Source organism: Pleurodeles waltl, chromosome 4_1, assembly GCF_031143425.1.
Source record: "Pleurodeles waltl isolate 20211129_DDA chromosome 4_1, aPleWal1.hap1.20221129, whole genome shotgun sequence".
In the NCBI taxonomy this organism is placed as follows: domain Eukaryota; kingdom Metazoa; phylum Chordata; class Amphibia; order Caudata; family Salamandridae; genus Pleurodeles; species Pleurodeles waltl.
Window position 1 is genome coordinate 909,572,941 of NC_090442.1, and position 13,038 is coordinate 909,585,978.

General features: G+C 41.7%; 1 protein-coding gene across 2 annotated transcripts in view; it reads right to left on the minus strand.

Annotated features, from left to right (window-relative positions):
* The window catches only part of HDAC10 (histone deacetylase 10), a 298,704-nt gene extending 295,249 nt beyond the window's left edge, over window positions 1-3,455 (minus strand). The window contains exon 1 of one of the 2 annotated variants that reach the window (XM_069229661.1): window positions 3,379-3,455. Coding sequence is in view for 1 of the 2 variants with exons in the window: in XM_069229660.1 (XP_069085761.1) it covers window positions 3,351-3,396 (46 nt within the window). In the remaining variant the exon portion in view is untranslated. Of the gene's footprint in view, window positions 1-3,350 lie in introns of both variants that reach the window. The other variant, XM_069229660.1, reaches the window with a different exon arrangement.
* Between the last annotated feature and the right edge of the window lie 9,583 nt (window positions 3,456-13,038).

Sequence of the window (13,038 nt, forward strand, 5' to 3'; positions counted from 1 at the left end):
CTCATAAGGCAACCATTGGGTATACAGTCCTAAAATTACAAAAGTATACAAAATTACAGATGAAAAAGCAAAATACTATCCCTCCTATAGGAGGGTCTCACATTGAATCCCATTGTGCAAATCTATGCCCGTGGTTTGTCAGATGAGGTAAGCAACACTGAAACCCTTTCCTAGTAAAGTAATCTGTGCGATTCCATGTAGCAAAATACCTATATGTGGGCTCTAATACAGAGTTATAACAATCCACTGGTAAATGCCTATTGATTTTAACAAACACTTTTCACAATAAATGTATCAGACCTACAACTTTTTAAAAACCTTTTCATACAATCAGACCTATAACCTTTGGCAATGGCCTGTCACCACAAGCAACTCAGACCTGCTGTATTGGGCATAAGCTTTCCCACAAGGCAACCACCAAGCAACCTGTAATAAAACTATAAGCATGAACTAAACTGTAAAAATTATATAAAATCTACCTTAAGTAAGCCGATTAAGGATTATTATAGTGCACATTTTCTATCCCTATAGATTGTTCAGGTGGGTCACCAACAATAAAAAAAAACTTGCTTACAATGGTAATCTGCAATATTCAATTACTAAAGTGCTCACTGCCTTTAACACATGCTTTACACCTGTGCTTCCCAGACGTTTTTGAACCACGAGCCACTTTTTAGAATACAAACTTTTGCATCCAATCTAGCTTCAATGGACATGAGGCAGGCATTTTTTTTAATTTAACTAAAGCATAATGTGGTAGCATATTGTTGCCATTTACAGACAGTGCATTTTCTTTTGACATGGTCACTAAATTTGCACACACATACAGTTTTACTGATTAAACTACATTGCATAAAATGATAATGTGAGGAAACTGGGTTTCAATGAGAATGTATTATTTGTTCATCACCAAGTAGTGTCTTGTTTGTCAGAATATATTAAAATTGTTGTTTATATCATACTTCAGAATTACAAACAATGTGCCTCATTTTTGCTTTCCTAACTACTGAATGTGCACAGTTCATTTACACGTATTTCATTTTATTTGTTATGATAAAATGGCACCGTATAGCCTTTTCTTTCACACTTTATGTACCCCGGCAAGATAGTCACTCAATTACTTTACTTTTCTTTCTTTGACTGCAAAGTGAGAGAAGTTGGTAAACACTAGTTTGCATGTTAAAAAAATAAGCAGAAGACTTAGCCTGACATTTGGCATCTGTCTTTAAAACGTAGCAAATGTGACAAGATAAATACATCTTTTAAAGGCATCTTTAAAGATGAATTTAAAGGCATCTTTATTTTTTGCGGGAACGTTTGGCGACCCACTGCCTTACGCAATATGCAAGTCAGCTCTAGCGGCATTGAAATAGTGTTGCATTATAAAAGATCAAACCTATGGAAATCTGGCATGATTGTTTCCAAATGAACCGATAAGGTTTATAGCCTCAAGGTCAGATTGGTGTACAGGGCAGACAGGCAGATGTATGTGAGCCAGATTTTTTTTGTCTGCTTGTGGGCCTATTTAATGGTCCAGTGGGTTGGTTTAAATTGTTGATTTCCTTGACTTTAACACAAACATTTCCTGTAGCAAGCACAAATGTGAGCAGTCTCCCGTACCCACCAATTAACATGTGACTTGAGCTAAGGCCACTGTCGGTAGTACTCCTGAAAGCTCTTTTTTAGGTTGATCGCCCAAGTTCAGTAGGCAACAGTGTTGTGCAACCACACTTAAAAACAGCTGACAGTTCTACCATTGTAGTGCACCACAACCAACAATATTTGAATGTCAGCATTGGCAAGAGGCCCATTTCACGGAGACGCTGCCTGATTAGGAACAATAAGAAGACCTGCTTAAACCTCCTGTGCATCAAAACTTTACAGACGTGTTGAGCAAGAGACCGGATATCTTATACCCTCATCGCCTATTTTAATTTACATACCCAAGCTGAATGATGAATACACACCTTGCAGAGTCTACCTTGAGTTGAATGGGATTACCACCAACAAAAGACGTCTCTCCCTCTAATCTTTGTATTATTGGATCAAGTGAAAACAACCAAAGTTTTTTCAAAATTACATCGCATGGGAGCCTACAATTTGGCCTGCATTCAAGAGGGGTTTTTGTTCAATTAAAATGAGACCTTATTACCATACTCCATCCCCAGTTCATGGCCAAACCCCGAGGCGCACAGTCTTTGGACGTGCACGGCGTGGTGCACAGGATCTGACCTGAGTTCAGACCCTGCACCCACCTCCCTCCCTGAAGAAGTCCTTTGTTAAGGACGAAACACGTTGGCTGTTGATGCTATGAATATGTGTGCATCTAAAAAGTAAAAGGAATAAAGAGAAGATTTGAATTACATTACACTAAAGAACTGGACATTCAAATATTGTAGGTTGTGGTGCACTTCCAGTGTTCTAATTTGAGTTTCCCCTCCCTTTCTTTAAGGATTACACCTTGGCAGCAGGTGTTGGTGTCAGTGCACACAAAGAAGCAGAACAAATAAACATCAAAAATATTTTCCTTTTTGAATTTACTTAAGATTTAGGGAACTGTTGGGTTAGGTGTGTTGTGCTGTAGCCTGCTGCTGTGCTGTTTGATAATATTGAGTTCTACCATTGTAGTGCTCTTCCAACAAGTCATCCACGCAACCCGCTATTCAGAGCAGGCTAAGCACAAACTAACTGCCTGGAAAACCCACGGCTTCTTTCCAGGAGAAAAATACAGGCCAGTTGTTATTGTTATAAGAGATTGCAAAGACTCCGACATGATAGTAAAATAGAACTTTAAAGAAAATTGTATGTAATCATTTTTAACATGACTTTTCTGCCTTTTTTATTTTAATTATTGGCCAGAGACCTTTAAAGGAGCTCTAGAAAACGTTTAAAAGTGCTTTCCAGTTATATTTGCTGTTTGACGTATTACAGAGAGGAGCTCAAAAATACCGGCATTAGGTGATTTTGCTTATTTTTGTGTCGGCTGTGACTGCAAAATACCGATAGTAAACGGTCCTGGTGACACCCCTAATTGGAGCACGTCTCCGAACATAGCGCACTACACACAAACGCTTACCACTACAACCACCGTACAAACCGACACATTTAAAACGATGTACCAGGGAAAACTTTCCATTTTGTCAGCCACCACCAAAGTGCTTCGCTACCTCAACACGAGTACGAAATACTACTCAAATAAAAGTAACTACTGCTTTCACAAATGTGCACATTGCTTGTCAAACTCATACACTCACGCCAAGAGGACTGTGTGCTTTCCGATCCAAAATCTCCCAGAAAAGATACAACTAATTGTCTCGAAACAGATACAAACTAACACCATGGATACATACACGTTGAAAGTCTGCAACGCACACTGACCGTATAAGAATCCGTCATATGTTTACGAACTTTTACACATCATTCCTCTATTAATTGTACTACTTCCGGGAGTGGGAGTTACTGATAATGTTTAGGGTTACATGGGATTGGAGCATTGGGATCCCTCAGCCAATCCTAGTGCGCCCATCAACAATTCGAAGTGCTGATTGGCTCTGGCTTTCGCATGCGCCTTTGTTCACGGCGACCTCCAACATTCGGCGGGTTTCCCCCAGTTTGAAGTATTTCTAGCTGGGTGTCTAGCTGAGGTGAGGGATTCACAAGCAGGCAAATCACTACCTGTCTCGGGTCAGGTGGGCCAGCCGAGGCTGTTGCCACCTACCGTTCTGGACTGGAGAAGGACTAGGATTAGGACAAGGGAAGGGAATGGAGTCGAATGGGGGTTCGTGTTAGACAGAAAATAACTCGGTCGCGCGTCCTAAACTAAAAGTCTTCCCCCTCCCCCCCCCTCAAAATAGCGTAGTACATATCTTAGTAAACAAACATTGCTAAAGACAAGAGGGCTGGCCTTTTGTTTTGGAAATGCTTTTTGTTTGAGAAGGTTTTTTATAGAATACGCACGAGCAGCTAGCAGCACAAGAAGTTTGTGGCCCTGAACGGGACTGATTATTGTGTGGGTTAGGATCGGCACTCTGCAAGAGTCTCTGAACCTAATGACTCTATGGCAGACCATTGGCTAAAGATCGCTGACTAAAGGTACCGGTAATGGAGTGTTTACAGTGTATATATTTATTGAAACAACAAGTGCCAATGGTCTTTATTTGAATGAAAGCGATTATTTTTTGTGATCTTGTATGGATGGTTGAGCAGACTGGTGAGGTGGTGAACCTAATAACGCGTCCAAACCTTGATAGTTTACTTATAAGGGGACTCGTTTTGGCCAATGAATCTTTGACCCTGATTGGAGACTCCTCAGGACGAGATAGCTATTCAACATTTCAATTAATAGATCAATAACCTCTTCAATATTCACAATAACTAATCAATCAACTAATCAATAATGCTTAATAAGGATCAAACACACCATAACCTAGCAGTCATGAATAACCACACAAATCTAGTAAGAGTTAAGATATTTATTCCCTATTAGTTACACTCTAGTAGCATATTTATTAATCTCAATATCAGTAAGCACATCAAACCCACAACAATATGGCAACTCGAATAACACTTTAGCAACATATAGATCATGAACATTAGAACAAAGCACGACTTCAACATGAATCAACTTTAGCAGAGTAGCATTAGCATGTTATTTAACAAAGCAAGAATTCCGTCATTTGTCTATTTGCATCCAGTTTTAATGAACACCTTAACTAACCTCGAATTAGCATCAGCATGTTGGGCTTCATGCAAAACAATTTAGCAACACAAATTTAGAAAAACATCTAACTATGGACTCTATCAAAAGAGCAGTTGGTACCTAGAAAGAAAAGGCAAACAGATAATTACAATTCATCATCAGATAGTTACCCCTCCAAATGGGTCAGCATACAGAGTCAGTCTTCGTCCTCAGGACATCAGTCGATTCGCAATCAGCCAGGATAGAATAGCTAAGTCCAAGCAGGGCATAGCAAGAATAGGACTCTTCCCTCATAAGGAGGAGAAGTAAGCATCAGGCAAGGAAAAGGCGAGGATGGTTTAAAGTATAAGACAGCTAATGACAAAGTCTCTCAGAATGGCAAAAGGGTGCTGAAGAATGGCACCGTAATGGCAAGTAAGGGGAATGGCTAAGAATGGCTGATTTCTCCGTGTGTCACGTTGTTATATCAAAGTTATCGAACAAGTCCCTAACTTCCCATTGGGCAATATTTGGTGCATCGTTATCTCTGTCCAATGATCCATCACACACATTGCTAGAATTTTCACCTAACAGTTCTCACGTAGTTTATTGGCTCCTGTGACTGACGTCTTCATCGGGTAGAATGGCAGGTAAGAAAAGTTACACTTGTCGCTCCAGTCAGTAGTTCCATTGTCTTCTCCTAGTGTAGGTAACCTTGCACCTGTTGCAGATTACACTGTTGCATTCAACAAGAATGTCTCCTTGAGCAAGTCGGGTCTCATAAGAAAGAATTTACCACAGCTACACACATATCTCTAGCTTCTGGAAAAGTACAGCTTTGTGTCCTTCAAGAAAAGCACATTGCACATTAGAAAAACACAGTTAATATGAGACCAGGCAGCTAGGCCCAGACCCTTGCTAACTAAGGCCTAGTGATTAATTTTAGCAAAACTATTTAGCAAAACCTTAACACGTATAATAATTGATGCCAATATAAAGTCACACATTAGTACATTGTTAACTCATTATTAGTCAATTTCATTAATCATCGTATACATTGGTGGCCACTCCCCGTGGGCACATTTCAAGCGCATTTAGTATTTCTACATTAAGACATTTCTGTGCGGTTTCATTACACATTACAGTGCAAGCATTTCATGTTAATATTAATTCTAAAAGATTACACTCCAACAATCCCTCCTCAGATGACTCTTGTCATCACACTAAACCTTTTTCCCTTTTCACAATTCATTTTAGAATTCTCTCATCTCAATTTCCTCCCTAGACTTTGCCCTTCCATATTTTGCTCTGAACATTTTCTCCCTTTTCTTTTCTCCTCTTATTATTTTCCACCAATTTCAATTTAATTCTTTTGCTAATTTTACATGACAACCATAATCCAAATGAGCAAGCTAGAACAATCAATATTCCCTGTATTATTTTTGCCAATATCCCATGACAAATATTACTAAACCAGCTTCCCACTTTAGCAAGTCCCTTTCCAACCTTCCCCCAAACACCTGGTTCTTTCAGTTCCTTCAAATCTGTACTCTCTCTTGTTAGGTTAGTAAGCATACTTCTAATCTCATTACTATTGTCAGGTATGTAAGCACAACAATGTTACTCATTAAGCATCTTACAGACTCTGGCATTTTTTGCTAAAAGAATGTCTAAAGCAAGCCTGTTTTGAAGAGTCATAGCTCTCTCCGCAGCAAGTTCAGTATCCATCAGGAGTATAGCCCCTGTGAAATTTGTCAGCATGTTATCCACAATAGTAGACAACTTTCGAATCTTTATCGAGTTCAAGATAACTCTTACTGAAGGAATTACCGCCCCAAATATGTCTCCTACTACACCAGCAGCAGCCTCTCTCTCCTTTGTCTAGTACGGTGTAAATCAGACAATTTCGGATACTTCTTCAAATCCTCTAACTGATATATCTTTGGGAAAACTAGCCCCAAATAACATGTCCCATACTATCCCTTTAGAAGACGGTAATAAGCATTAAGTCCACATATATAGTAGATCCCAGGGATCGCTGGATCCTGTCCATTTAACATGAACGTCCATTTACTCTGAAACAAAAACCCATGCTTACATTCACTCGTTCCCACAAACACGTTGTCATAATATGACTTAGGTCGCGTAATGCAAAGCTTACCTACGTGTAGTGCATCTAAAGCTAATTTCACCTGTTCCCTAACTGCACTATAACTCTCACTACTAATAAAAGATCGCTGCTGCAATCCCTTCTCTAATTTCTCCTTCAAAGCCCTTCTTCTATCTTCCGTGTGATCTAGAAAGCTTTTCTCTACAGTTGTAAGCAAGCATGCCAAATTAATGCGGTGTGCATATGATGTACTAATTGTTAATGGCGCTTCAAAGAATCCCTTAACTAAATGTATGCTATAGTATTTAGCCACACTATTAAAATCTTCTATGATAGGCACATAAGAAAACACAAGGTCTTGATTTGAATAAAAGTACTGAATCTCTTCCTGGTTATAGAATCTGGTTAGTAGCAGACTACAGCTTATCCCATAAGTTAAAGGTAAACTATGATAGGTAACTCCCTCTTGTACTGAAACAGGAATCTGTGTACACACATAAAAATCTCTTGCATCCATAGTGTCAACATACTCACTCAGCAAGCAATAGAAAACATTAGTAGATAGTTCCCCTTTTACATTAGTTCCCTCATGCAAATATGTCGTGTCCTGCTCAAACCTTACCCAAGCTGTTAGTGTAGCAGCGGTCTCAGGAATTGTAGCATTATTAGTCTCATTCTTATCCACTAATGGCATTCCCACAATCACAACTATGATGAATATCACACACACGACACCCAAAACAACCCCTAAACATTTACAATGCCTACTTCCTCTATTATCATTTCTAATGTTAGCCATGATCTGTAAAGAATCAGAAAGTGAAGTAATATTAGTTCAAACAACAACCCACAGAGGATGGTTGAAACTTATTATAATAGTTTTTCAGCAAAGCTAAGCAAAGTCTTTCTCCAGCAAGTATTTACAGCTTCTTCATTCACTCCCAGGATCCTTATAAATTCAGGTTAGCAGCTTGTCAGAATAGTTTTTCAAAAGTCTATTCGGGTTAACAGCGTCACAGCTGGTAATTTATCAGTTTCTTTTCTCAGGTTTCTTCAATTCAATTTTCACATCAAAACACAGTCTTTTCTCTCGGGCCAGACTCAGGTACCAAAGTACTGACCTAGGACTTCTCTATCAAAGCAGAACGTCAAGAACTCTTGTTGCCACTCAGCTGACGTTGCATATGCCCATTTAGGACCTGCGTACCTTCTGTTTCCTATTCTCTTTCTTTTCAACTTGCGATCACTCTGCAACTCTCCCTCACTCAGATCTTCTTTTCTTGTTGTATCGACCTCCTCCTCTATTGCATCTTCCACAACCACTTGTCCTTTTGTCACTTGCAATTCCGGCCATGTATCTCCTTTCAATGTCTCTCTGGTCTTCGATCTTTCTTTTGGCAACTCGTCACCCTCCTTTGACTCTATGGTGTTCTCTCTTGATGGACCTGCAATTTGCTCAGGAGGAGTCCGGACACTCTGACTCTCTTCCGTCTCAACTCCTTTGCCTTCTGGGTCTGTCAGGGGCTCAACTTCAATACCACATCTGTCTGCTTCTGGGAGGACCTCTCTCTGTGTCGGACCTCCTGGCGCCTCCGTTGAGATAGGCTCACTGTCACCCTTCTGGGTCTGCTCTCCTTCGTCTCTTATCGGAGTGACGAAGCCGTCCTCAACGGGCTATCCTTCTGTCTCAGTTCCCCTTTGATTACTCTCCGGCCCTGAGACTTCCTTTTCTGTTGTTGGTACTTTCAACAACTCAACTTCCTCATCAGTTGGACACGTCACCTTTTTCGTGTGACTGGCATGGATCCAGTTTGGAATTCCTGCACATTTCACAGCAGTAGTAGTCGTCAGTATTACTTGGTATGGCCCCTTCCAACTTGGCTCCAAACACGACTTCCTCGCGTGTTTTTTGATAACAACCCAGTCACCAGCTTTCAGGTTGTGACCTGGATCATTTATCGGTGGCAATGTGGCTGCTTCCACCTGGTGAAAGAAAGAGCGGACCACGTCAGCCAGACCCTTGCAGTAGTCCAACACCATATCATCCATGATATTCACAAGAGCATTTGCAGGCACTGCGGGCAGTCTCATAGCTCGGCCCATGAGAACTTCATGAGGAGACAGTCCTTTTTTCTTGTTGGGTGTATATCTCATTGACATTAGCACCAAAGGCAATGCATCAGGCCATTTCAAATTTGTAGCTGCACACATTTTCGCCATTCTAGACTTCAGAGTACCATTCATCTGCTCCACTAATCCTGATGCTTCAGGGCGGTAACTACAATGCAGCTTCTGTTCAATGTTCAATGCTGCACACAATAGCTTAACCACCTCGTTGTTGAAGTGACTTCCTCTAGCTGATTCTAAAGAGATCGGAAACCCGAAACGTGGAATCAATTCCCTAAGCAGCAACTTTGCTACTGTGAGGCTGTCATTTCTACGTGTAGGGTATGCTTCAATCCAGTGACTAAAGATACACACAATCACCAACATGTATCTCAGACCTCCACACACAGGCATCTCAATAAAATCCAATTGCATTCTGCTAAATGGACCTCCTGCTCTCCCAATGTGGCTCAAATTCACCACAGTCCCTTTCCCCGCATTCATCTGTTGACAGATGATGCACCTGTGACAAATCACTTCTGCAGCTTGTCTGAATTTTGGGTTAAACCAATCAATCTTGAACAACCTAATCATGGCATCTCTCCCAATATGTGCTTGCCCATGGTAAAATCTTGCAAACTGTGACAGAAGACTGTTCGGCAAAACCATTTTCCCCTCATCTGAAACCCACAAATCATCTGGTCTTTGTACACATTGCATCCTAACCCAAGTGGCACGTCCTTGCAGCAATTTTAATTCCTCCAACGTGTCAACCACCCTCAAAGCGTAACCTGTGCATGTCTCATTTTCTGTTTCAGGTAACAATTCCCACTGATCTTTAGACGATATACAGTTCAGTGCGCAAAACCTTGCAACTTGATCCGCATATCCATTTCCCATTGAAACAAAGTCTTGCGATTTTACATGAGCGCTGCATTTCACCACGGCAATTTCATGAGGTAACTGAATTGCGTGCAACAACTCCTTAATTCTTTCACCATTTTTCACTGTAGAACCAGAAGAGGTCAAAAACCCTCTCTGTGACCATAATTGGCCAAAGTCATGGACAATTCCAAATCCATATCTGCTGTCAGTATAGATAGTTACTCTCAATTCGGCAGCAGCATGGCAAGCTCTACTAAGAGCAACCACTTCAGCCACTTGAGCAGAATATACTCTTTCAAGTCAAGACGCTTCCAGGATACCAGAGATTGTACATACAGCATATCCGTCTCTCAGCACTCCTACTGAGTCTCGCAAACATGAGCCATCAACAAAGATAATTTTATCATTTTCTTCCAATTGGGTATCTTTAATGTCAGGACTCGGTTTGGTGCAAATTTCTGTTACCTCAAGACAATCATGTTCTACATCATCAGCATCCTCAACTTCTGTTTTCTCATTTGGAAGCAAAGTTGCCGGGTTCAGCACTGTACATCTTTTCAAAGTTACATTTGGTGACCCCAATATAATCGTTTCATATTTCGGCAGTCTTGCATTTGTCCTGTGCTGCGTTTTGGTACGGGTTAACAAAATTTCAACTGAGTGAGGGACCATGACTGTTAAAGGATGTCCCATCACTATGCCTTCACATTGCGTGAGGCTTTGACCAACTGCTGCTACTGCACGCAAACAACCTGGTAAGGCTGCTGCAACTGGGTCCAAAGAAGCTGAAAAATATGCTACAGGTCGGTTTGCACCTCCATGGACCTGTGTTAAGACAGACAAAGAACAAGCATCACGTTCATGACAAAACAAGACAAAAGGCTTCGTGTAGTCAGGCATACCTAAAGCTGGAGCCCTGCACATACACTCTCTCAGCTCAATTAATGCCTTCATTTCTTTCTCGGACAAAGTTATGGCATCTGGCCCATCTTTAACCTCCTTAACAGTCAGTCTCACCAATTGCTTTGGGATACCTGAGAAATTCGGGATCCACCGACGACAGTTGCCCTCCTTTCCCAGAAACATCCTAACATCTCTCCATGATGTCGGGGGATTCATATGCAATATAGTTGTCACTCTTTCCTTGGATATTTTCCTCGACCCCTTCTCAATTAGATGACCTAAGTATTTCACCTCTTTCTGACAGTATTGCAGCTTCTTTGGGGACACTTTATGCCCATTCTTTCCCAAGTGGTTCAGTAAGGCAATAGTATCGTACTTGCAATCATCTCTGCTTTTGGATGCAATCAACAAATCATCAATGTACTGCACTAGAGTTGATTGAAAAGGCAATTCCAATGACTCCAAATCTTTCTTCAATATCTGATTGAAGATGGAAGGTGATTCCGAAAACCCTTGAGGAATTCGACTCCAACTGTAAACCTTGTCCAAGAATTTGAAACTGAAGAGAAATTGGCTGTCCTCATGAAGAGTCACAGAAAAGAACGCTTGGGACAAATCCACAACTGTGAACCATTCTGCATCGCATGGAACCTGGAACATGATCACAGCTGGATTTGGCACTACTGGACAACATTTCACCACTATGTCATTGATCTTTCTCAAGTCTTGGACAGTTCGAACTTTCCCACAAGGCTTTCTCAGTCCCATTATTGGTGAGTTACATGGGCTGCTCATCACTTCCTTCAAGACCCCTTGCTTCACAAAGTCCGCAATTATCTGTGTTACCTGTATAAGGACATCTTGTGTCATATGGTACTGCGGTACCTGGGGGAACACAGCATTAGGCTTCACACTAACTTTAACTGGATCTACCCCTTTTATCAGCCCTACTACTTTTCCTGTCCAATCCCACACCTTCTCTCTGACTGTCCCCTGCAAATCTGCTGGCAGATCAGTCACTGTGAACATCGGGAAGAAGCTTATCAAGAGGTACTCCTCATCTGTTGTCTCTGTTTCTGGCTCTGAGATCTGTTCATCGTCCCCTTCATCATCACTGTTTGTTTGCACCTCAATTCCCTCATTGGAACAGGTGATAGAACATCTTGTCTTGCACAGTAAGTCTCTTCCCAGTAGGGACACAGGACTTGAATCACAGACTACAAACCTGTGCAATCCCTGAAAGGTGCCCTGCTCAACTTGAACCAGATCTGTGATCGGGTTGGTCAAAAGCTGGTTCGCCACTCCTGCTACCTTTACTGTACGTCCCGAAAGAGGCAACTTCAGAACCTCTGCACTTCTGACTGTAGAGCGTGTAGCTCCTGTGTCAACCACGAATGAAACCTTGTGACCCATTACTTCCCCTGAACACAGGGTCCTCTCCGATCTACCTCTAAGGACGCTGCAAGCCTGCACTCCTCACTGTCTGAGCTTTCATCCGACCATTCATCGTTTATTCCATTCTCACCACGCAGTGGGAACTGTTGTACTGCATCATTTTGACTCATTCCTTGACATGTGACCTGTTGAGGAAGCATCACCTGTTGCTGTCCCATTGGTGCTATGGGCAACTGCATTTGCTGTCTAGGTACCACAGGAATCTGCTGTTGCACTTGCTGCATCTGCACTGGTTGTACACGCGGCATTTGCGCTTGTTGCATGGGTTGGAGCCCCTGCCTCTGAGCCATGTTATTCTGGAAGTTCAGATTCGGACCCCTCATTCTTGGCCCTTTAACATTTTGGAATGCATTAACATCATTGCTTTGTTGAACAACACCCTCCTGCACCATCATCAGGCACTCCCGCTTCCAATGTCCGTCGACCCCGCAAGCATGACATAGTAACATCTTCTTCATCCCCTGCATATCATTCTGAACCACTAAAGTATACAAATCTGGACCACGGTTCACAAAACCTCCTCGACCTCTGCCTCTCATTTGCGCCTGAAACATCCCGTTTCCTTGCGGCTGTTGCACCATCTGCTGCAAACCATTTCCCTGCATCCCTGCTTGTGCTGCCTTAATTTGCACCACCATCACCTTCTCCTTCAACTTTCTCTGCTTCAACTCAATCTCTTCACTACAGTATTTTGTATACTGCAACACCTCATCAATTGGCTTTGCTTGCCAACAGATCAAATGATTCTTAATCATCTGACTAATCTCAGGTCTCAATCCCTCAACAAACCTGAACACAAGGTGATTCATGTCTTTCGGCTCTGTAACCTCTGTACCACTGTAGTGTTTGAACGCTTTCAACAATCTCTCATAGTAGGCATGTATCGACTCTTTGGCCTCCT